The sequence below is a fragment of the Papilio xuthus genome, unplaced genomic scaffold (assembly GCF_000836235.2).
Source record: "Papilio xuthus unplaced genomic scaffold, Pxut_1.1 DF826938.1, whole genome shotgun sequence".
Taxonomy (NCBI): Eukaryota; Metazoa; Arthropoda; class Insecta; order Lepidoptera; family Papilionidae; genus Papilio; species Papilio xuthus.
In genome coordinates, this window is record NW_013531711.1 from 5,045,246 (window position 1) to 5,069,154 (window position 23,909).

Sequence of the window (23,909 nt, forward strand, 5' to 3'; positions counted from 1 at the left end):
ACTCCCCCGCATCCATTACCCGAGGGCTATTGTGGGAAGGAGAAGGCGGCGGCATATTGCCGCCTTCTCCGCCCCACTCTCCTGCGTCTGAGCGGGGGCGCCAGGGGGTCTCCCTCGCGCTCCCGCTCCTGTGCCTCCTTCTGCGAAATCACCTCTTCGCAGAAGGAGGCAACGGCGTCCCAGGACCTCTCACTTCCTAGCATGGCGCGTATAACGCCGGGAAGTGAGAGGTCGTCGCCGATCGCCGCCACCAGGGTGCGGCGCTCTTCTGACCAGGCGCAGCACACTTCCAGCGTGTGCTGCGCCGTATCCTCCGGGTCGCCGCACCCATGGCACAGCGCCGTCTCCTCCCTTCCAATCCTCCACACGTACCGCCCGAAACAGCCGTGTCCGGACAGCACCTGTGTCAGACGGAAGGTGAGGGACCCGTGGCTCCTCCCACACCATTCCGGGAGCTGTGGGCGAATGGCCTCTATGGTTCGCACGCCATATTCGGCGTGCATTAGGCCACTCGCCCAGAGCTCCACGGTCGTCCTCCTCCTCGCCTCCCGGGCACGGGAGAGCTCCTCCGGGGCCGTTACTTCGCCCCGGGCTCTTTGTTCCGCCCGCGCCCAGTAGGCTTCAGCCAGCACTCCCGCCTCTATTTCCCAAGGCGGGGTGCCGGCCAAAACGCAGGCCGCCGCGTGGCCTACCGTACGGTAGGCCCGGCAAGCACGCGCCGCAACAATGCGTTACGGCCTGCGGAGGAGGAGTTATATTTACTTTAGGCTGTGAAAATTTGTGTTGTTTTCTTTCATAAAAGTCTAACAATATAGAAATATTATTATATAGATTCCTTAAACAATATTTCTAAACATCTTCAATTTTCATTTAGAATCAATAATTTTGTAACTAATACAGACGTTTTAAGCCATTACTAATTTAAAAAGAGATTTGTCCTAGAAAATATTGCGGAACTCAATAAATAAAATAAATAGCAATTCCCAAACAATTCAAGCACGAAAATATGTATTTCTGAACAATTTCTTGGGATTTTATAATTAAATAAAGACACATTTATTTAAACAATTTATTTAAACTCTTACAATTTTCGTTCTTATCATTAATTATTGCACATTAACGGCCACATACAATTATGTAGCCTAAGAAATAAATAATGCTGTTTTTTTTATTAGAATACAACAATCGTTTAGACGTATTTCTATAAATTTTCTTTAACAAAAATACATTTTGAATTCTTCTTAATATACATCAGACGACATTAATTAAACTACAAATAACAATACAAAACTTGCATTAGTAACTTTGACTCGTATATACAAAGAATCTTATAATAAAATTAATAATTTCTATTTTATTATGATGATTTTTTCTTATCATTTGATTTCTTGGATCGTGAGGAGTTCGATGACCCTTCAGCTTTACTATCAGGCCTTGCCATACGTTTAAGATAATTTTGATAGTTCCTAGTATATGATCCAGTTTTATGTTTATTTGTTGGAGCACTGTAATAATTTCCAACGCTATATTTTGTATTTTCCTCAGAATTATAATCTTGATTGTAATATCCTACTTTAGTGTAATGCATTGGCATTGAATTAACGTAAGTAACTTTCTCATCTTGACTTTTCAGTATAGTTTGTGGCACCATTATTCTATAACGGGATTGATATTTAGATGATGGCTCAGGAGTAACATAACTGACTGTTTGGACAGTCGCAGTGTTCGGTCTTTTAGGTTGTTTGTAGGTGAAGGGTAGAACTGTAGCGATAGTGTGGTCTTTATTTGAATACGTTTCGGGGACTACATATGAATTACCAACTGATTCTTCTCTAGGTTTTGGATAATCGTAACCTTGGGTAGCACTAACCTCTGAGTAGGTTTGCTGTTCTTGCTCTGTGTTTTGGGTATGTGATGGATATGCGTTTACTGTTTCTGTAGATTCTATCTGCTTTTGCGCGTAATATCCTCCGAGTTGAGAAGATGTATAGTCTGATATAGATTGACCAGAATAGTCCTGGGCTTGTTGAGGACTGTACGCTTCTTGACTTTCCTTAGAGTAATCGTATTGCGGTGTTTCGATGTTGGAATTGTCTGCATGCTGTGAAGAGTGCGACGGTGTATTACTATCAAATTGAACTGAAATGACTTTGCCATCATAGTTTGATGAATATTGAGAAGATCCATGACCAGTATTACTGATTGTATCGGCAGATGGCGTGGCTAAAGCGGCGAGATCACTCTGTTGTTCATATGTAGCCACCGTTGATACCTGAGGATCCTTTTGAAGGGATTGTCCATAGTAAGCTTGTGTATGGCCTGGTGTTTGGGGTACATATTGATATCGGTACTCATATTTGGGTTGCTGAACAGGTCTTCTGTACTGAGATTGAATTCGGGAACTATAATATTTGGGTCTACCAAAGGTTGAGGGATATTTGGCCATGACAGGTTTTACTCCAGAATATTGCACACCGGAATAATCAGATTGAGTATACGATGGTTGCACGTGAGGATTTGAATATTGTTGTGGCTCAGCACTATATGTAGATGATACTGTTGGTGTGATGGAAGTTGAAAGTTGGGGATTTTGATACGCCATTACTTGAGGTGCAGAGTCATAACCGTTTTTCTTAAAATATTGGTTTACCAAATCTTGTAAATTGACATTGTTTAAATAGTGTGAGAGAGGGTAATTACTGGGCAAATTTGCATACAATTCTGCAGTAGGATTTTTTATATACGAACTTGGTATTCTTAGCACTAAAACTGGTACAACAGGTTTGTTTTGATCTAAACCATTTGTACTTAAATGATCCTGATTTAAGCCGATACTTTGATAATGAGGGTTGTTCAAAAGTTGCTTGGGATTAACGAAGTAGTTTGACATTAATCTTGGGAAGTGGCCACTTAAACCAGACAGACCTTCGCCATTATATGTGGTGTACAGAGTCGATGGGAATGTAGTCGTTTCTTTTTCATGGTATGCCGGTGAGGATTCCACAGACTTTGAATTATCATTATTGTAATGTTCATCTTTTACCGACACTAGTTCGAATGCCCGTGATGGTTGAATTTCTACACTGGTTGCGTGAGATTGTTGTCCTGAAGATTGTTGTGAATATTCAGCACTATGTCCATTGTACTCTTCAGACGAATCTTGTTGCGAGTAAGGGTAAATCATAAATTTACCTTCTTCTTGCTTTGGTTTTCCAAAATAAGTATACGTGTACCCTTCGTTGGTACGATAGCCATAACCAAGGTTTGCATCAATGGTTCTCTTTCCTTTAGACGAGGAGTTTGTATCGTTAACAATTTCAATTGCAATAACAGCAGGTAATGGAGTTTTTTCTGTTATATTTGCTGACGTTGATTTGTCGTCTGTTGTATTTGATATTTCAACAGGAACCTGAGGTTTTATACCGAACTTTTCTTCGACTTCTCTTAAAAATTTCTTCTCATCGTTAGTTAAAGTTGCGCTCGATTTTTTATCTTTATCTGCATCTTCGGGTTTATATTTTTTCGGGTCCGGTTCCGAAGTCACTCTTGTTAATACAGCACACACCAATATCTGAAATTAAATTAATTACAACTGTTAAATACACGAACTTATTCGTATCTCTAAACTGATTCATTATATTTCTAAGATATCTTCAGGTTACATTTCCTGTTCACATGTTTATTCGTTTTTGCATCTAATCATTGAATAAGGAGATATTATCTACCATTGCATAAATTTTATTATATAAATATTGTATGTTTATTAACGGAACCGTTTATGTAGTTTTTCTTGTAATTACGTAAGATAAAACTATTATAATAAGTGAAAACTGTATTCACTTTTATAACAACTAAACAATTAATATAAAAATCATAAATAATGCTAAACTAAAATATCTAACATAAATAAAACAGCACGTACGGTATAATCGGATATTTATTGCCTATCTTTGTAAGTCACGATTTGAATGTGTACATTATCTTAGAGTACAATTTTGTTATATAAGTATTATACTATTACCTCTAACTCTGAATAAAATCCAAGACATAGTTTCGGTAAATATAGAAATAAATACTCCATAAAAATGCAGATTGACTCTTTAAACGCCTGTTTTAACCCTTTGACCGGCGAAGGTTATAAATTAGTATATTTTGCCCTGAAAGTTGGTCACCACTGCTTCCGGTATAAGTAATTTGTTCTTTATTTGCCAAGATCGCGATTCCCAGAGATTTTATGTTATGTTTATGTAAACTCCGTCTCCTATGTATATGACCTTATGAAACCAACAGTAAATGCTATTTAAGCATTTTGCTTGAAAGTGAAAACTATATTTCCCTCTTCCGTTACTTTCAATGACCTGTATGATGCTCACTATTAAAGCTATGTGTTGTCTAATAAACATGCAGGAGCCGGCAGTATTACGCATAACTCTCCATACACAAGTGGCAGTTATTTATTGAATACTAGCCGTCGCCCGTGACTCCGTCCGCGCGGAAGTAAAAAAAAATAATAGTAGCCCATGTGTTCTTCCAGACTTTGTTCTACACTTATGCCAAATTTCAGCGGTATCTGTTTAGCTGTTCTAGAGATACCTTCAAACAAACATCGATCCCTCCATCCATCCTAACATTCGCATTTATAATATTAGTAAGATTTATGATTATTTAATGATCACGGATGTAAATTATCGAGTAAAATTCAAGTATTAATAAAATATTATATTGCATATATTTTACAAACGAAATCAATTTTAATATCGACGAGTCATTGCTTACTTTTACTGTTACATTTTATTTATTTGCATATTAAAATAATAAGCCTTATTTGTTGTTTCTTTCTAGTCTTGATAAGCTTCTTTATGAGTTTTTGTCAAATTAAACTAGAATACCCATAAAAAAAATTATATTATTAATCTGAAATAACACAATATGTGAAAGAGAAATTTAATTTGCTTAATCATATTAATGAATATATAATATAAACAAGTAGTAAAATAAATTAAAGTCAACCTCAGTATTGCTGTTATAGTGAACGACGATAATATTAATTGATTAATTATGATTGATAGTTTTATAATCAAAGACTGATCTTGTATGTCTGTTTGTCTTTGTAGCCGTCTGCTAAAATATAATTATAATGATTGATTACATTTTTTAAAACTTTAATGAACCAATTTTCATACATAACAAATTAACTCAGTGAAAATGCTTACTTCAGAGTTGGAACTTTTATGTTGTTTTCAAATTAGTATTTTCGGTTTGTATTTAAGGCACAATAAAATTTTTAGATACGAGCACTAAATATGTATTTTTCATATATAAATTAGCGTTTTGAAACTATTGATGAATTCAAACAAAAAATTTTTTTTTTATTTGGTATCATAAAGTCCTTTTGTGTGTTTTTTACTCCTTTTCAAAACTAGATGTAAGAGAATTTAACATTAGAGAGTGACACAATTGTGATCACATAATTTTCACACGATAGTATTTTTTATCTAGAAAATACAGCTGTAGTAAAATACACTTTAAAAGTTAATAAATCTTAGAAACATGTGCGGAGACTTACGAAGTTGACCATTACGTGCGCGTCGGAGTAATGCGAGATGAAAGTGAGCATTAACGGATTAAATCGACGTAGAATAAAATAGAAAGTGCATCGGACTCGAGTCCAAGCGGGAATTGCGACATCAGACCGACGTTTCCTGTACGTAATTTATAGGATAAAATACAATTTAATTATTTAAATGATGTATAAATTAATACGAGTAAAGTATGAACATAAACTTTAAACCAATACCCATAGAATTCATTTTAAAAATTTAATTGCAGTTAGTACTACTAACTAGTAGTAAATTAAAAATAACAATTAAAGGTCAAATTTCATCAGCGAATTGTTTAATATATATTCACATTTAATTTAAACTCCACATCTTTGGAGCTGCAATACTTTGTGCATAATATGGTGACATTTGTATAATATAATTTATAGCACACATTTCCGGGTGATGCCTATTTACATGAAATTCCGTTAGCAAAATTACATGCAGGATTCGATTCTTGTTTCCATTCAATTAGAGTGTTTATTTTTTTATTACTTTATATTTAGAATTATTTTAAGTTAATTGATTACATGCGGTAAAAAGCCCGCGATCTATTATAACTTATCTTACTAATATTATAAATGCGAAATTTTGGGTAGATGTTTGTTAGAGAAGGTTAAGGAACGGCTCAATGGATCTTGATGAAATTTAGCACAGATGGAGAATCATAATCTGGAAAAACAAATAGGCTATCAATATATATTTTTTTTTATTCTGAGCGGATGGAGTCGTGGGCGACACCTAGTATTTTAAAAAGTGTATAAATTATTCCGCTGTACTCTTAAGCATATTCATATAACTAGGTGAAGATTACATCTTTATTTCACATTCAAATGTCAATTTAAGACTGTACTACAACATCAACGTTTTATTATGTAACGAGATATTGCAGAGGGCTATCATTACTGACCACTGATATGCAATTACAACAACTGTCAAAAAATACGATTGCAAAAGAAATATTGACTAACGCACTTGTTTTTGTTCTTGTTAACGCACTAGAAAAACATCTGAAGCACGATTTTTTAAGAACGCAATTATATTTTAATGAATACATTTTTCTATTGCGGTGATGCATGATTTTGTTATTTACAAATGTCGTTTGAATTACTTTATTTACTTACAAAGCAGACATGCATGTTGTGTCGCATTAATAAAGTTGAATTTAAAAATGAGATTCTTCAATCCCAGTTCAATTAGGTTTTTATATATTATGAGCCTAATCTATCAGGCTAATTTTTAAATTGGATTTTATTGAATAAGTTTAATTTTGCAACATCTATTTTACCTAGATAAGTGTTTTATTTAGTGAAGTATGTATATAAAGGTTAACTAAACTTCGGAGCTGTAAATCATTATGTCACACTAAAACTAGGAGGTGCAAATTGCAAATATGAATAATTACGAAGTGAGTGAATGGCATAATGTAAATTATTTTAATTTTATGCTAAATTAAGTAAACTTACAGCATGCCGCGTAATTCATTACTTGCTCATAAATAATTAATGAAGTGAAGGAAATTTACGCTAAAGTTACAAGTATGCGGTATTACAGTAATTAGCTCAATATTTTGGACTTCTAAAGTGCCTAAGACTCATAAATAAAAAAAATTGAAGTAAAGGTTACGTTTTTGTAGCTGACATTATTACGCTTTTGAAGTTCGCTAAAAAGACTCGACGATAATTTTGCTTTAGTGATTGCAATAGGTCAGATCGCAAAAACTCTATAGCATTATATAGTTACTAGCTGTGTAATAATAAACAGTCATTAAAACTTCTGTAAGAAAAATCATTTAAATATACAACATAACAAAAAGAAAGTCATAAAATAACTCTTTACAGTGGATATTTATTGTCTATGGAAGTTTACTTTGTGATAGGTCTCATGATAATGTATAAATGATTACATACTATGATTGTCAACTGTTTGTTTATTCCTGTTTTATTGGTAAACACAATAGAAAGTTTATTAAGACATGAAACATAAGCCCCTATATAAACAACTATATATGTTTCCTACCATAGGTTACATAAGAAATAATAATTGTCAAACATGAAAATTTATGTTATTGCAACAAAAGACATCAACGCGTTTAATCTTACACATTAAGTTAAGCACGCGTTTATGTCTTTTGTACGGGAAAATTACATTTGTTAATAACTATACTAATAGTATTCATAATGACGAAAAGTGTATAATTTCGTTTATTGTAATTTTTATTGCAACTTTTTTTCTTTTTAATTGACATAATGAAATAAATACTAATTAATTTTTATATCATGTTTAAATATTCAATTTAAATGTTTATTAGAATAACATTCACATTTTAGTAGTAAAATTTCTCCATCAACAAATTGTTTTTTAATAATTTCAAAACTGATCGCATCCGGTGGCTCACGTGCTAACAATATGTCATTGACATTGAATTTTAAGGAGTGCCTAAAGAGAGATGTGTTTGTACGAAAGTTCATGATCTATATTTTTTTATTATTTTATTTTTGATATATTTCTCTACATCTACATGTTATATAGTCAAGTACGATTATGTCACGTTTTTTAAACTTTAATCACATTGGAAAGTATTTAACAAGTTTTACCGGTTTTGTCACCGGTAGTTTTAATTAGATTCGGCATAAAACAAACTTTTACGATCGAATTTCTTTTATCTGATTGGAATTCTAGATATAAAACTTTTTTCAAATCGTTGTATGTAAAATAAAAAGCTAAATTCTATTAAAACTCCTTTATACATCTTACATCGGTAGTTAGTAGTCATTGACAAACGACGATATGGCTCGAACAGTTGCCATTTCAACTATTATTCTTTTATCATTTTTATGATTATTTATGATAGCTATTTATGTTTAAAGTCACCCGAATTTCAAATAAAATGATGTCAAACCATGTGACGTATGTATGAACTTCGACGAGTAATTATTTTGACCCTATATTCGACCTTCACCTTTCAAGAATGTTCAAACAGTGACAAAGAAATTTAATTCACAAACTATTCTATCTTCAGTAGTTGGAACAAGAACATAACTCACTCCCGTAACCTAGAGGGGTAAGCAGGGACTATGGACCTTCATTAAAAGCTAGTAAAAATACTCACAACTTGATTGCTTACTTGTAAGTATTCTTACCAGCGTTAAATGAACAATTAGTTGATATTGGGTAAGCACAGATTACAGTTACAAATTATCATAATCTTTTCATTCCCACTTTATTCATTAAGACCAAGATAACCTATTGTAAATTCGATTTTACTATTTAAATACTAGGAACTAAATAAAAATGTCAAGAAAAACATTTACTTAGTTTATGCTTAATTCTGCATTGAAGTTGGACTTAAATATATTAATGTTAATATTTACCAATATAAACCACCGCATTTTGTCGTTCTCGTTCGTGTCACTGCGGCTATCTGTCAAAAGAAAACAGATCTCAATAAGTTATCACATCACTATATCACAACACTATCATTCACAAACGCACGTCACTGTTACCTGGTGTGTTTCGGTGTTCCGCTGCGTGTGTAGAGCAATGGGTCCGCGAAACATTATGTTACCTTCTTTTATACCTCGGAAACATTCTCGTAAGATGCGCCGCGAGCCTCCGCCAGTCCGAAACCACTCACACACTACAAACATTGATATAATACATACGCTGAACTTTAATGCGCACTGTTATTGTTGTAGTATAATTCAGGAGTTTTTATAAAAATTTCAAAAATTACCAAAATGCTATTAAAATATTTTAAATTCATTATTTTTATCTATTTTGAGATCATAAAGCAAGCTATGATCATTTACTTATTTACTTACTTAGTCCAATAGCTTCTAACTTCTTAACAGAAGAAAAAATTACGAATAAATAAAATACTTATTTGATCAAAAATACACAATGCTAAAGCTGCAGTGCTTTTATTTATTTTGCGTATTAATTATCACTATGATATCAAAAAGTGATTTTAAGAGGAGGTGATTTGAAGCACTCAACTGCGCTACAAAAATATTTGCACCTGTGTTTAGCGAATCAATCATAAATAGACAGTGGCGCTTTCAATTTATTTACATATAAGTAGACTCATGCCAACTATTTGCTAACTATGCTTTTTCCAATGTTTATATGAAGTCTACATAAACCTAAACATTGACATTTATTTTAACACATAACAAAAACGTCGCCCAGAGGAGTAGGCAGAGATTATAGACCCCCATATGGCGCGGTTGTCACACCTCTCTCGCGTCTTCTTTTAGTTAAACATGTAGCTTTTTTCAGACAGTGTCTCTTTCAATGTCTTGAAATGTTGACAAAACATGCAAACGTATCGAATATAATTCGTCAGTCCATCGCTTCAATCTACATCACGTAAATGTACCGCTGTTTGTTGCACGTAATGTATATTCAGTAACAATGACGGGAACCCACCGTTGTTTTGAGAGCCGCTCGCATGGTGATCATGTTATAGAGAAAAGAAACATTTTCTTGTAACAAAATTAACGTTGTGCAATCGTGAACCTTATTTAATTAAAAGGCTGAGTTTCTACTAGTTTATTCATATATTACTTTCTCTGTATGAACAATGGATATGTTTTTTCAATTATACACTTTTACGCGTTGTAATTTGCAAGCATATACTGTGTGCAAATCTAAAATTGATAAAAAATGCTTTTACAACTTTAACTCTGCATATTTAACTTTTAACCATCAAATTTTAAAAAGCTTCGTTTTAATGTCGACACAATTGTTCTAATCAATTTACTTATAAAAAAATGTAATAACTATATTGATTTTAGCGTTACTGTTATTGATTAATTCTTTTTCATAATTTTGTTATTTTCTATTTGTTAATTAGTATAGTTCCGCCTTTCATTAAAATGTATTTCTTCTCGTAACATATTAATATTATAAAATAATTCTAAATCGTAATAATGCTAAGCATTGCAACTATATAACAAATTATACGTTTAGAAAGTAAAAACGAATCTAGCTAGTATTTCTTGTATTCCGCTAACATCAGAAATATCCAAGTAAGGTAAAAAGCTAATGTGTATTCCTAATTACATTCGGATAGTCTATTTATGAATGAATAGCATCAAAAGTTTTGAGTGATCATTACATTGCAAGTCTCGTGTCGAAATTGACAATCAAGGCTTATGGAACGATACTTTTTTACTAATATTATAAATGCCAATGTTTGTATAAATGGATGGATGTTTGTTAAAGGTATCCCCAAAATGGCTCAACATATCTCTCTGTAATTTGGCATACATGTAGAACATAGTTTGTTGGAACACAAAGGCTACTAATTAAGTTTTTTTATCATGTGCAGTCAACAGCAAGTAATATATGTATACAGCAAAAATGATTTTCTAATAAGTATCATCAAAAAACCTTTTATTTTAACTAATATTTAAGATTCGTATCCGATCCGACTGAAGTCAGTAGTAACTGAATGATAGTAAACTCAATAGCCATTGAAACTTCAAGTGTGATAATTAATAAATCAAATGTACAACAGTCTAAAAAGACATTACTCGTCTTAACAGTTTAATACCTGTCAAAATTAACTATATAACGTCCTAGAATAATTGATAGTTGTTGATGTAACTGAAAAATTATATACAATGTTGATGTGTTAGATATGCATCAATGCAATTACATCGTAATGCATTAAGTGCTGTAACAATGATTAACATACAAACAGCTTCTTATGGACTGTAATGATATCTTTTATAACGCGTTATTACGTAATACAAGCAGATGGGCCACTTAAACTATGCATACAACTGAGCAAAACATTCCACTTACGAAAGTGTTAGTGTGCTCTAATATCGTCACGAAATGATGACTTTTTGTTTATTTGTCCTCATAAATTTTATTTTAATGTCACGGTTAGTCGAAATTTATAGGGTTTTAGGCATTCGAAACTGCCTAAATCATTATTTTAATATGTAAAGCGTAAATACCTTTCTGAGGAAATTGCTGAAAAAAACTGAAATTTTACTCTGTTAAAGTTATTATGGAAAATAAGTGCATTAAGCTATTTTCAGTTATTGTCGAATTTAGAACAATGATTATAAAGCTTAAGGGGCTTTTACAAACGTCTCTAACCTGAGGAATAAGTAAGGATACATTATAACAAAGAGTGGTCGAATATAATGAACATTATAAATGTTTAAATTCACAGAAAATCGTAATAAATTTGCTATTAGCAAATTAAGGTTAAATACATAAATGTTTACATTGCAACACAAATGCGAGATTTAGCGAAGTGCAACTTTTTACGTGCATGTCGACACTAATACATAGTTTTATTTATTTATTTTAGATCAGTCATCACTAAAAAAATTATGAAACCAAATATTACATATATATTTAACTAGCTATCGCCCGCGACCCCGTCATTGAGAAATTAAATAAAAAACTAAAAACGTAAACCTATGTGTTTTCCAGACTATGTTCTATATATATGCAAAATTTCATCAAGATCTGTTGAGCTGTTCCAGTGATTCCTTCTAACGGACAACCATTGATACATCTAATCATTCGCATTTATAAAATTTCTTATAATTCTAAGTCATGTTTTGGATAATATTACGGTCTAGACAAAACACTTTACAAATATTTCCAATTCGAAATGCTTATTTTTATACGAAAGTAAGCATAACGTTAAGAATAAAAAAAATTGTAATCAAAAATATAAATTTAATTAGCAACGAAAAGGTTAAGGTTGTAAAGGTTATATAAACTATACAAAAAGCTTATGTCTAGACGACTTACTTATACGATCAGATGACAAAGTAGCGTGTTAATTCATATCAATAAATTTTGCATACTTTCAATATTTATATAGCAGTCACTCACGATAATTTTCTATTCAATAAAATAGCTGAATAGCATTGTTGGTTATTTGTTAAGATTTTGCATAGTTTAACCTTAAAATACGATTACAAATCACGCTCTCATTTTACTGTACATCTACATAATAGTGCTTTATCTATAAATGGAAACAAAAGTGAAAACGATGACTCTAACATTTGATGATGCTTAATCATTGTTACATGAATTTGTTAAAATGTAATTTTTTTTTCGTATTTTTTACATTTTTTTGTAAAGAATGGTACTTTCCATTTTACCATAAATTAAATTATTGATGGTTACCATTGCTGTAGACCGTAGAATTCTACAGCCGTGCCTTGTACTATGGATATTGAAGTCTCTAATTTTCCAAATAAAATGAAAGGGATGGCAGTACAAGTATCACCATAGTGAAATTCTACGGTGAAAAAGAAATGTTAAGCCATTTTAACAAATTTTATTACCAAATTCGACATTTAACTGACTTTTCAATGTTTTAATTGGACTGACTTTTATTATCAAATAATTTCAAACAAGTTGTGAATGCTAAGGAATGTCTATATGGCTTGTTTATAATACAACGGTAAACTTTGGTAAAGACTTCAACATGACAGAAATTAATTGTTACGTGAGCAAAATGTTATATGAAATCACTTTATTACGACTATAATATTTAGACAAGTGTATCAAAGCTTTTAATAAAATGACCAATATTTACATAAATTATTAATCAATGAATTTAAATATTTTTTGACAACTTGGATGGAAATTAAAGCGAGTTAAGGTTCTTTGTCAGCGTTACAATGGAATTTTTCAAAAAATGCGCCTATAGTATTTTCGCCTATATTACTTCAAAATTCTATTTAAAGGTGTAAAATTGTATATTTAGCTTCATACCATTTCTCTCTATAGTAAAAATCTGTAAATCTGTAATCTGATCCTCGCTACCATTCGATGTCATCGTGACTAATTATTCATGTCACAGCAATAGTTACAAATCGTCTGACTTCTAATATTTATAAACATATGTTAGATAACAGTTAAAATATTAGGAAGTAATGTTTGTAAGACATTAGAATTGTTTGGCTTAAAGACCGACTTTTGACGGATCCGTTTCAATCAAAGTGTACAATTTTTTTTCTTTATTTTATATGCAACTATTACCGCTAGTTAGATAGAGATAATGAGATAGAAACAAAAGACTTTTGTGCTAAATAAGTAATTAATCATTTCTTATGAAATGATTCGAAATAAACTGAAATTCATTAACAGTAGAGACTAAGAATGTTCTCTATATCGGTGTCTTATAATTTTTTAACACTTATTAAAATATATTTACTTAATACTTAACTAATTTGCCGTTTCAAAACTTACAAAAATACTTTAAATAAACCAATAAAAAGTTTGTAAAAATATTTAGCGAATTTGTTTTGTTGTGTGAATAAAACAATACTCGTAGAATCACGTCAGTGTCAGGATGACGCACGCCTCGTCTAGCGAGCGGAGCGTCGTCAGTCTGCGTTTTCACTTTTTCTCACTGATGGCGGCATCTGTGTACTCCTTTGCATGCATGAATTCGGGTGTAATAACCGAAGACGCATTTTAATTGCGCTATTTATGATCTCGTGTGTTTGAACGATCTCACTAAATTGTCACACGACAAAATGTCTTATATAACACGAGTTTTAGAAAAATTGCTCATTTGTTTCAATGATATTATAAACTTTCTTAGCGCTTTTATTTCATACGATATAATTGGACAACATTTATACTTGTCACATAACGAAACTAATATCGTACAGTCCGGAAAACTCACCTGACCCGGTGAGAGAGGTATCTGCCATCGTTAAGTCTGTCAGAAAATATGTCTAATACTGCTTAGGCATAGAACTTAACATACAAGACAAAAGCAAACCAAGACAGTCATGATTTTGTATTTTTTAGGACATTGCCAGAGGACGCTAATGAGCGATTATAATTTAATGTGAATTGTGCTCACCAGGTCAGATAAGTTTGTGTATCTATAATTGCTAATTTTATGCATATTTAAAAGTGTCAAAATAAATACGTAATAATATTGCACTGGCTTACGCTTCTGGTTTAGTGATTTATTCATAAAATTAATGAGGACTGTAATTTCTTATGCACATATTTGTAAATAAGCAAAGCTGTTGAGTAAGCTTACTTGCTAGGATAAATCATAACCTCACGGAATACACCTAATAATTTCATTTTATTAGATATAAGTCACAGTCATAGGGTTTATGGTACTTGCTATTCCTTTTTCATCTTAAAGTAAGACTTTATCTTACTTCTGACTAATATTATAAATGCGAATGTTTAGATGAATGGATAGATGGATGTGTTTGAATGTATCTCCAGAACGACTGAACGGATCTTCATGAAATTTGGGATACATGAAGAACATTGTCTGGAAGAACACATAGTCTACTATGTGTTTTTTTTATTCCGCGCGGACGGAGCCACGGGCGACAGATGGTCTAACAAAAAAACCTGGTGTAACATCTGTAAGTGTTCTAATTATTTCAATATAAATCAGTAGTAATCATTGTTTAAATCTGATTCATTTTAATTGACTTGTCTATTACTTTTTTTTACAGTAAAAACTAATCTAAAATATTACCACCCTAATGCATATCAACTACATTTACACTCAATGCGATTTCGGAACCTTTTTGTTTCTATTTGTTTTGAAACAAAACACCTTCGACTTTGAAGGTAAACATTTGATGAAATGAAGCATTATAATTTTTTAATTTTCTATTGTAATGGAAGTAACGTGTGACCATAACTGTAGCAACTGTATTTCACGGTCTTAGAATTAGCAACATTATATTCAACTTAGCTAAAACAATATTGAGTAATAAATGAGAGTAGTAATATTCTTATCTTAAATCTGCAGGTCAAATTGCATAAATACAGTAAATATTATAATTTTACGCAATTAGTTTAGCTCCACGAAGCGTTTAAAATTTAAACTATTGTATTTAATTTAATAAATTATAATTATTTATGTACTTTTTCAACTTATGAAAAGCAAACGTATACAGTGTATTTTGGTCTAGATCGAAATTGCAAAAAGAAATGACTTAGGTAAAACCTTAAATTCACAATCAATAAATTCCAAATTAAATTAGTCCCCGTTTTTCAAATAACTACTGTTTACTTAACACTGTTCTGCATAAGGCTATCCCTGTCGATTGCTTAAAGCGGTCCGTGTATAGCTGCCCTTATAGCTAGATTTATTCAGAACATATTGTAACGGTGACTGTACACAGTCGAAAGGCCTTATTCATGGTGGCTTATAAATTAGCAATGCGTAGTATAGTGTACACATCTTAAATTACATATTCGTGCGTGGAAAATCTAGCGTAGTATAAAATGTAGTATGGGTAGTTATGGCACATTACTATCTGGCTAGAACGACATCGTTGTGTTTCCACTGTCGCAATATTCAAACAAAAACATTATTGCCATGTCAAAATATTGTAAAGCGCGTGTACTGACTTGGTAAAAATATTGTACATTACTAAAAAATAGTTTTCTTTGTCTATTTTACTGACTCTTCTTAGCTTTTCTAGTTTATGTTATTTGCCAGGATCGAATTCACATAATTTTTTTTTGTGTTTTACTTTAGCAAAAGCGCCATCTAGTATCAGGTCTCATTATTACTATCATTGTCCAATCTCTAACAACTTCCTTCGATAATTTTCTGTGTAGACGCCATCTTCTACTACTTTTGGGCGATCTTACAAATCGAACTTTGTATATTTTTGTATGTTCTAAAAAATGACAATTTGTTCTGATTTTCACTAATTTCTCATTATAAAGTCTCTATTATTTAGAACAAGGTGACAAGGGTTTGATTTATGTAACTTTACACTTACACATCAGTTAGGTACCTAAAATATTCCCCTGCCATCTATTTTTCGACCATCTACGATTCACTGTAGTTGAGTATTTACGTTAATTTTCTCTTAACAAATTGGGAAGTTATCGCTAGATGGCGCTTTTCAAACCTTACCGAAAAATTGTGTTCAAAACAGCTTATTTCGATGAAATAAATATGCAAGTTACTCCGGCCACGTTAGCCAAAGAGAAAGTGTTAACATTTGTTTTCAAATGTGTCTAAGAATTAGTTAGATTTGTTAAATAATGTTACTCCTTTTGTAATATTACTTTCAGAGTGATTTTTGACACCAATGCAAGGATATACAAATTGATTACTCGTTTCCCATTTATAAATACAATTTTTTATAAATCCTGTCGCTTTTAGGAATATATTTTTTTTAGATTATATATTAATTTCTAATATTGACACGCTTTTGCTGAATCGTAAGCGCTTAATATAAGACGCAAAGCTCGTACAACTTTAAATTGATGAATTACTAGAAGTTCACTTGTTAAATTCTTAAATCTTCTGTCGTATAATTAAAATATTCCTGAATTAAAAGCTTACTACACTTTTTATGCCGTACCACAATTATTAAGCATTTTTTTATTTTCCGATCCAAATTTTGTTGCAAGAAGGATCAATGTGTATTAAGGCATAAGAATATTCAAGTTTATGACTATAGTTTTATTTTTAAATGTGTTATAGAGTAGGAAACCACAAGCAGGTAGTGTTTGTGGTTTCTCCGCAACTGCAGCAAAGATGAAAGTGCCATTATAAATCCGTTCCCATGGTCGTAACAATTGATAATGGACACAAGGAATGATGATGCCACCGCCCATCAAAATCCACTAAGCAATATCTTCCTGCTATAAGACAGAACATTATAGTAAGCCTTTGAGGGCTTCTAAAACCTTTTATAACTTTGAAAATTAAAAACACTTTAATATTTAAAATATTTTTATTTTTAACGATTAACATACAATTACATTTTTATCTAATACTAACATAGAATAACAATAAGCCTTAAAGGATCGTACATTTAATTTGTACTCCAATAAAACTCTTTTCCTATTATTATGTACATAACCTTAACTTAAATTAAAGCAATTCTATCGTTCAATCATGTCCAGATGCTAAGTTAACATTTTTGATATCCTACATTAGAATGTATTTCAGACTTTAAATAGAGTAAATAAAATTTATTCAATTGTTATGACTTGATCACATTTGATAGTAAGAAACTAACTTCCTGATCTTTTGTCTTTTGGTGATCTCTTATAATGTCCATAAAATGAACCTCCTCCAGCCGTATGGAATACTTGATTCGGCAAGAAACCAGTTTCGTAATATCTAGGATTTGGCTCCAAATGATCTAAATTGAAACCATTTGATAACGCCTCGTACGCCACCAATGGATCTTTTATAATACCTCTCTTTAAGTATTCAATTTGGAGACTCGATGGGACATAGGAATCAAGTAAAGATGTCGGTCTTCTTTTAAACATAGGGCCATATGTTTCAATGGCCTTGGGAGCAATGCTACCTATTCCAAGTCGTCCACTATTATAGACAGGCTTACTCCAGGGACGATGTATCGGCAAAGCTTTCGGAATGTGGGACAGGTGTGATGGTGGAGGTTTTAAGAGAAGCGGACTTGGATGGGGTAACTCGGAATTGCTATTCACACGGAGAGGTGTCCTTTGGTTGTAATAATGATGAACATCTTGAGATTGAGACTCGATGTAAGGACCATCAGTTTGAGGATGATAATAATTTTGACTTTCAACAACATTTTGCGGGTCGTCTTCACCCTGTCCTTGAGGATTTAAGTCATGTGAATAATACGCTTTTGTTATTAAATGGTGAGAACTAGATGCAGGTGTAGGAGGCGGTACTAGGGCAGATTGGTATTGAACGAGAGGCTCCTGATAAGAGGCAGCGTTCGCAGCCGCAACGGCTGGAGGCGCAGTCGGCTGCAATGAAAATGACACGTAGGTGACAGGAGGCGAGTAAGGCGGAACGTGTTCCTTCACACTCGGCGATACGTGTGCCGGTTGTTCCCCTTCATGAGTTGAATAATGTGCAATTTGGTTAACGTTCTGTCCCAAATATTGTGGCCCGTGGTGAGAGTTCTTTGTGGTGCCGGGTGATCCGCTATATTGCTGTGGAACTAAATAAATTTGCATCGGTACATTAGATAGATAGCCTACCATGGCTTGCTGCGCCCCTGGCTGGCTATACAGAGGTGCGGGCGTAACGGCAGATCTTTCTTGAGTTTCAGTTACGGCGTACTGGTGGACGTAGCGCTGGGGAGACGCTGCCGTAGGATTGGGGGTTTTGAAGTACCGCAAGAGTCCTTTCTTCAAATATTCGAAGCGTCCAACATCATCGGAATCTTCGGACGATTCGTTGTCGTAATTTGCTTCTTTCTCGCTTTTAAGGTTATCTTCCTCGATGTCTTGCAGTTCAATTTTCTTCTCCGCTCCGACGAGGAGGACGAGAAAGAACACTGGTGCGATCTGAAAGTAAAAGCGAACAGGTGAATTCCAATGATGGTGGATGTCCGCGGCGCGTGTCTCTGCGCGACCAAACATGGTGAGAGGAGGCGTGCCGATGTAGCCGCGCCTGCTATAAATGCCACAAACAGGTGAACGGCAAAAAACACTAAAGCCTATTACGAAACAGGTTGCCTATGTTGAATGCCGCTTTGTTACTTTTACTCTCTATCTATCCCTAGCATATACCTAGCAAGCGTTTAAAATAACTTTTTCAATAATCACATACTGCTATTACCGAGTAATTCCGATTATTTTAAGCTATTACTTAAAATTATAACCAAGAATGAAAATTTAAACGAAAGATATTTGAATAAATTAAATTATAAAAAGCAGAGGAATTTTCACGCAACGCTGTAAACATTGTATACATATCTTTCTTTTTCTAAAATAAAAAGAAGCGTCATATAATATATTAATAATTATATCATAAAATGGTAAACTGGCTGGTTATACAAACAATATAAATGACTGTTATAAAAATAATTTAGTCATACACAGAACATGACTAATTAAAGTTTATAAAGTTTATGATAACTAATGAATTATTTGTCATTTCGTTTATCTTACTTCTTACTAATATTAAAAAATATGAATGTTTAGATGGATGGATGCATGGATGTTTGTTTGAAGGTATTTCCAGAACGGCTACATGGATCCTGCAGAAATTTGGCATAGATGGAGAACACATATGCTACTAATTAAGTTTTTTTTAACACCGCGCGGACGGAATCGCGGGTGACAGTTAGTTTAAAAAAACTGTAGGTAATAACAACCAGACCTCTAATTATTCGGACTGGAAAGTGACACTTAGTTTCTATTTTAAAGTTTTTGTATGTGATAGTAATTTTGTGGCTTAACCGTAATGCGTCGTTGATGCTAATGTCGATTTGCGAAACGTTGTTTGAATATAAATGCAAAAATTTTACTTGTTTTAAACAACCAAAAAATACAAGGATTGTCTAAATGGTGAATATTAAAAAGTGTAATATTTCAAGACAGTAAAATCAAAAATTGCTATTTTAAAATAGCTGTAGGTTAATGAACTATATATTATTATTACGTTGTATGTCTCAAGAGGTCGTGTCTTTCATTTTTTTTCTTTGTGTTGTGTTTACTTCCGATTATTTAATTTGGCCATTGATTTAGTCTTACTGAGAATGTAAAGAAAATTTAATCATCTTCAAATACATTTAATATTTAAAAACCTCTTTAGCCAAGTGTTTCTCTTGAGTGATCCTCGTTTCAAAAAGTCTATGACCGGCATAGCGCTTTTAAAATTGATAAACATGTGTCGTGGTGAGTGAATGTACTGTGCCCCAGACTTGAGTCATATATTAAAAAAAAACAATCACGATTTTCATTTGTCATAGTCTTAACAATTTTCTTTAACGTATCCTCTTACGGTAACGTTTAATCTTATGTATAGTAAATTTTTTTGTACTCTTTTACTTTTGGCCACACTGTTAATAGGAATAACCGAATATTTAAGGACCTAGAGCTAGTAGAGCCTGCATGGATTACTATAGAAATAAATCTGTAAAAATATTTTTCATTTTGTAGTGTAGTGTTACTTGAAATGTGATTTAATACAAATAATTGGGAACGGAGCATTTGACAATTTATTCACCATGCTAATGAAGTGGCGGGAAACAGCAAGTTTATATTGCAGTAAGTAAATATACAGGATGTCCTGTTTAATCTAAATTACTCCTGTTCAAATTAGTAGTAGTAGTGAAGTTTAGACGTTAAAGGCCCACAAAATTTATAAAATGTTAATATCAAATATCATGAAAACTCTTTAATAGGTTTAATTCATATTGACACCATGGTTTTTATGTGTTTAAATTCACCTTTTATATCAAACAAGCCTTTGGCTCTATGTCAACATTTGACCTAGAATACTTTGCCCTACAAAAATTTCGTAGTACAAGGAAGCAATATTAGAACTCAAATTTTAATTTCTTATCAAATATGTTAACGATAGTCTTATGGGCCGACCGACTGATTATTTTAAAATGAATTCAAAATTCATTCAAATTTTGTAATCTAGGCTAATGGTATAAGTTTGAAATTTTTATTTTGTAACTTTTGTTCTATGGTTCATAGCATGTCATGTTATGTAATTCCTATGAAATCAAATGCAGGTGACAAAGTGTAACCTTGGATAATAGGTATCTTAGGGATGGCACAAAAGATGTTTTTTTTTTGTTTATGTGTTTTAAATATTTAACATAAATTGTAGTTGTTTCCCTTTCCTTTAGCCATATGACGCCCCCTTCTGGACCTCATAGTTGTTTGTATACATTAAAATATATATCTCTTAATTTGGCTTCAACCGTTGAATGATTCAAAATAATGATATTGCTTTTTTTAAAGTGAATTTGTAATCTTTAGGTTTTATAATTTTACTATTACATAGTTCTCATGTGTGGACACATGTTATTTTTCAAATATTGTTAATTTGACTGATGTCTTACTTTGACTAATTATTTTATTTGGAAAATGCAACTAAAATTTATTAAGTCTAAAACAAAATTGTAAAATTAGGTAACGTAGTGAACATTAAACTGGCAGTAACATTATTATATTTTTTAATTTAATGATGAGCCCACGTGATATCGATAAAAAAGCTGCACCGTCGGTGAAATTATGCAAATTCAGTATTTTTGTGTTAATGAGTCAAATAATACAATGAATATTTAAACTGTAGCATCGTAACGAATTATCGCAACACATTAAGCAAGACTTTTGTCCCTATTAACAATCAAACCAATGTTCCGAAACTATAGTAATTTGGAATTCATCACATGGTACCAGTAACCAATTATTTTCTTCAAACTGTACTTAGCTTAAGTTACAGACATGATTAGTCAAGACTTTGTCAATAATCTTCAATTTTTTTTAATAATTTTCGCGCCAAGAGATGCAAAAACTCTTTGCTGCCATACGTGAAAAAGAACTGATATAATTTTGTAACATACATTTACAACTTATTACGTAAGCTCCCTTAAAAGTGTTACAGTGTGTTATATCATACAAGGCGCACAGGTTAAAAATAACTCACACATTCTTATAACCCACTTAAACAAAATGATTATAATCACCATCTTTTCTTTAATGGCGCAAAGCAAGCGATACTTTAAGCACCGGTATTTACTTATACATACATATGTACTTAATAATAAGCTTCTAAGCTTATTCTTACCGAGCAAATCTTCTATAATAACTTATCTAGAAACAAACTTAAAAATTTCGATGACCTAAAGCAATTTAATAACCTTAAATTCAGTTAATTTAAAATAACTTACCGTGGGTTTCTGAGACCAAAATCCCCGTTTAAAACATATTGTTGGGACGGTATGTTTAATATAGAAATTTAGGTCGCAGAAACCAACGGTTAGAATTTAAATATAGAGTAGGTTAACTAGAATAATGATATTATCAAATTTTACCTTTAAAAGAATCATCGTGTTGTAACTGAAGAAAGAGAGGGTCACAAGTCGTAGTCACTGTCTTCCACGGCAACCTCAGCAGCCTGCCCTCCACATTCCGAGGAGTCAAAGGTTCCAATGCACTGTCCTCACATCCGATGCAACCGACCACACCATGCGCAGTCAAAGCTCTATAATTTTAAAAGAACCCATTGTTAAAACTCTTACTACACAACTCACTGACCATCATAATTGATCTATTACACGCTACATTTACACCAATAATTATTAGAACGAGACTAAGTAAACATAAATTGTACAATTACAATTTTTCATTAAAAAATATTTATTAAAAAATTAAAAAAAAACTGGTAAGATTTTTAAAAACAAAATTAAACAAACTTGATTTTTTTTCTTAAATTTCCCTAGCACGTATGCGTTCGGCGGGCACGCCAGTAGGTAAGTGGTCGCGCGTAACGCCGGACAAGATGTTAAATACAACACTACTCTACATATTAGAGAAGTGCAAATCCATCGTAATATCCTCTTATTAGTACACAATACTGATACAAATGAGAACGCGAGTTCCCATCGAAGGCTACTTGATTACTTACTAAATGACGGTGGGAATCGAAACACTCAATCTAACGTAGTAATTAAAAATGTAACTTAATAACATAATAACTTAATATCTTGCGTAATAGTCACTGTTGTAATGATATCCGTTTGATAAAATACACTCGGTTGTCTTTTGATATTTTAATAAACACATATCTACACCATTTTACCTTTTTTTCCACCTAAGAGTCTTATGAATACTGTTCCCAACTTAGATTTTATAAAACATCTTTATAATGTGACAGAAATAAAACATTTGAAAGGAACTGCTCCAGCGTACAGCCATTTTATATTTATATCTATTGTTTAATGAATGTAATTTTAAAAACAAAATAATAAATAATAATAAAACTCATATAAAAATACAAAACATACATTGTAGGGTAATTTTACATCATTCATAACCATAATATAATCATCCTCTTCTACCCTATTAAAAACAGAGTTAACAATATGTTGTCTACATTTATATCGTTAGTGGAAACGCATGTGTAAAAAACATACAATATGTTATTGATCTTGACTCATACTTGACCTGCTTAATCATTTATTTATTGATATAAACAAAAGAAATACGACTATAGTTTACAAAAATATACTTACTATATTATTATAATTATAATTAAAAATAAATTAGATGTGTCATTTGTATGAAATTAATATTATTACTATACATTTATATTTAAATCTAAACATATACTAATAACATTTAAAAATAAATGTAAACAAATTTTCTACTCTCTTATTTCGAAAATAACTAAAAAATCATTTGCATTGTATTTATTTAAATAGTTTAAAATATATATTATAACTAATGTAAACATAGTATTTACATACCGTATTACATTTCTAAATAATTTTGGTTATTTATTTTTATAGTATTCATGCATTTTGAAGATATGGTGAATGTTTTAGTAGTGAC

General features: G+C 32.2%; 3 protein-coding genes across 3 annotated transcripts; all 3 read right to left on the bottom strand.

The window, feature by feature from the left end:
* Nucleotides 1-26: 26 nt before the first annotated feature.
* LOC106121589 (uncharacterized) lies at nt 27-503 on the bottom strand. Its single transcript, XM_013317302.1, has one exon. The coding sequence runs from the start codon at nt 501-503 to the stop codon at nt 27-29; it is 477 nt and encodes a 158-aa protein (XP_013172756.1).
* Nucleotides 504-1,055: 552 nt separating this feature from the next.
* On the bottom strand, nt 1,056-9,132 carry LOC106121811 (uncharacterized; the record flags this gene model as incomplete). Its single annotated transcript, NM_001312132.1, is given in 3 exon segments — nt 1,056-3,571; nt 8,975-9,024; nt 9,107-9,132. Coding segments are annotated over 2 exon segments (2,232 nt in total). The 3' UTR covers nt 1,056-1,357.
* An 8,187-nt stretch (nt 9,133-17,319) lies between these two features.
* LOC106121628 (uncharacterized) lies at nt 17,320-22,560 on the bottom strand (the record flags this gene model as incomplete). The annotated part of the gene is given in 2 exon segments (NM_001312418.1): nt 17,320-18,899; nt 22,391-22,560. Coding segments are annotated over 2 exon segments (1,293 nt in total). The 3' UTR covers nt 17,320-17,621.
* Nucleotides 22,561-23,909: the final 1,349 nt, after the last annotated feature.

Excerpts from the sequence above, each read along its gene's own strand:
- LOC106121589 (XM_013317302.1), bottom strand. The coding sequence starts at position 503 with ATGCACGCCGAATATGGCGTGCGAACCATAGAGGCCATTCGCCCACAG.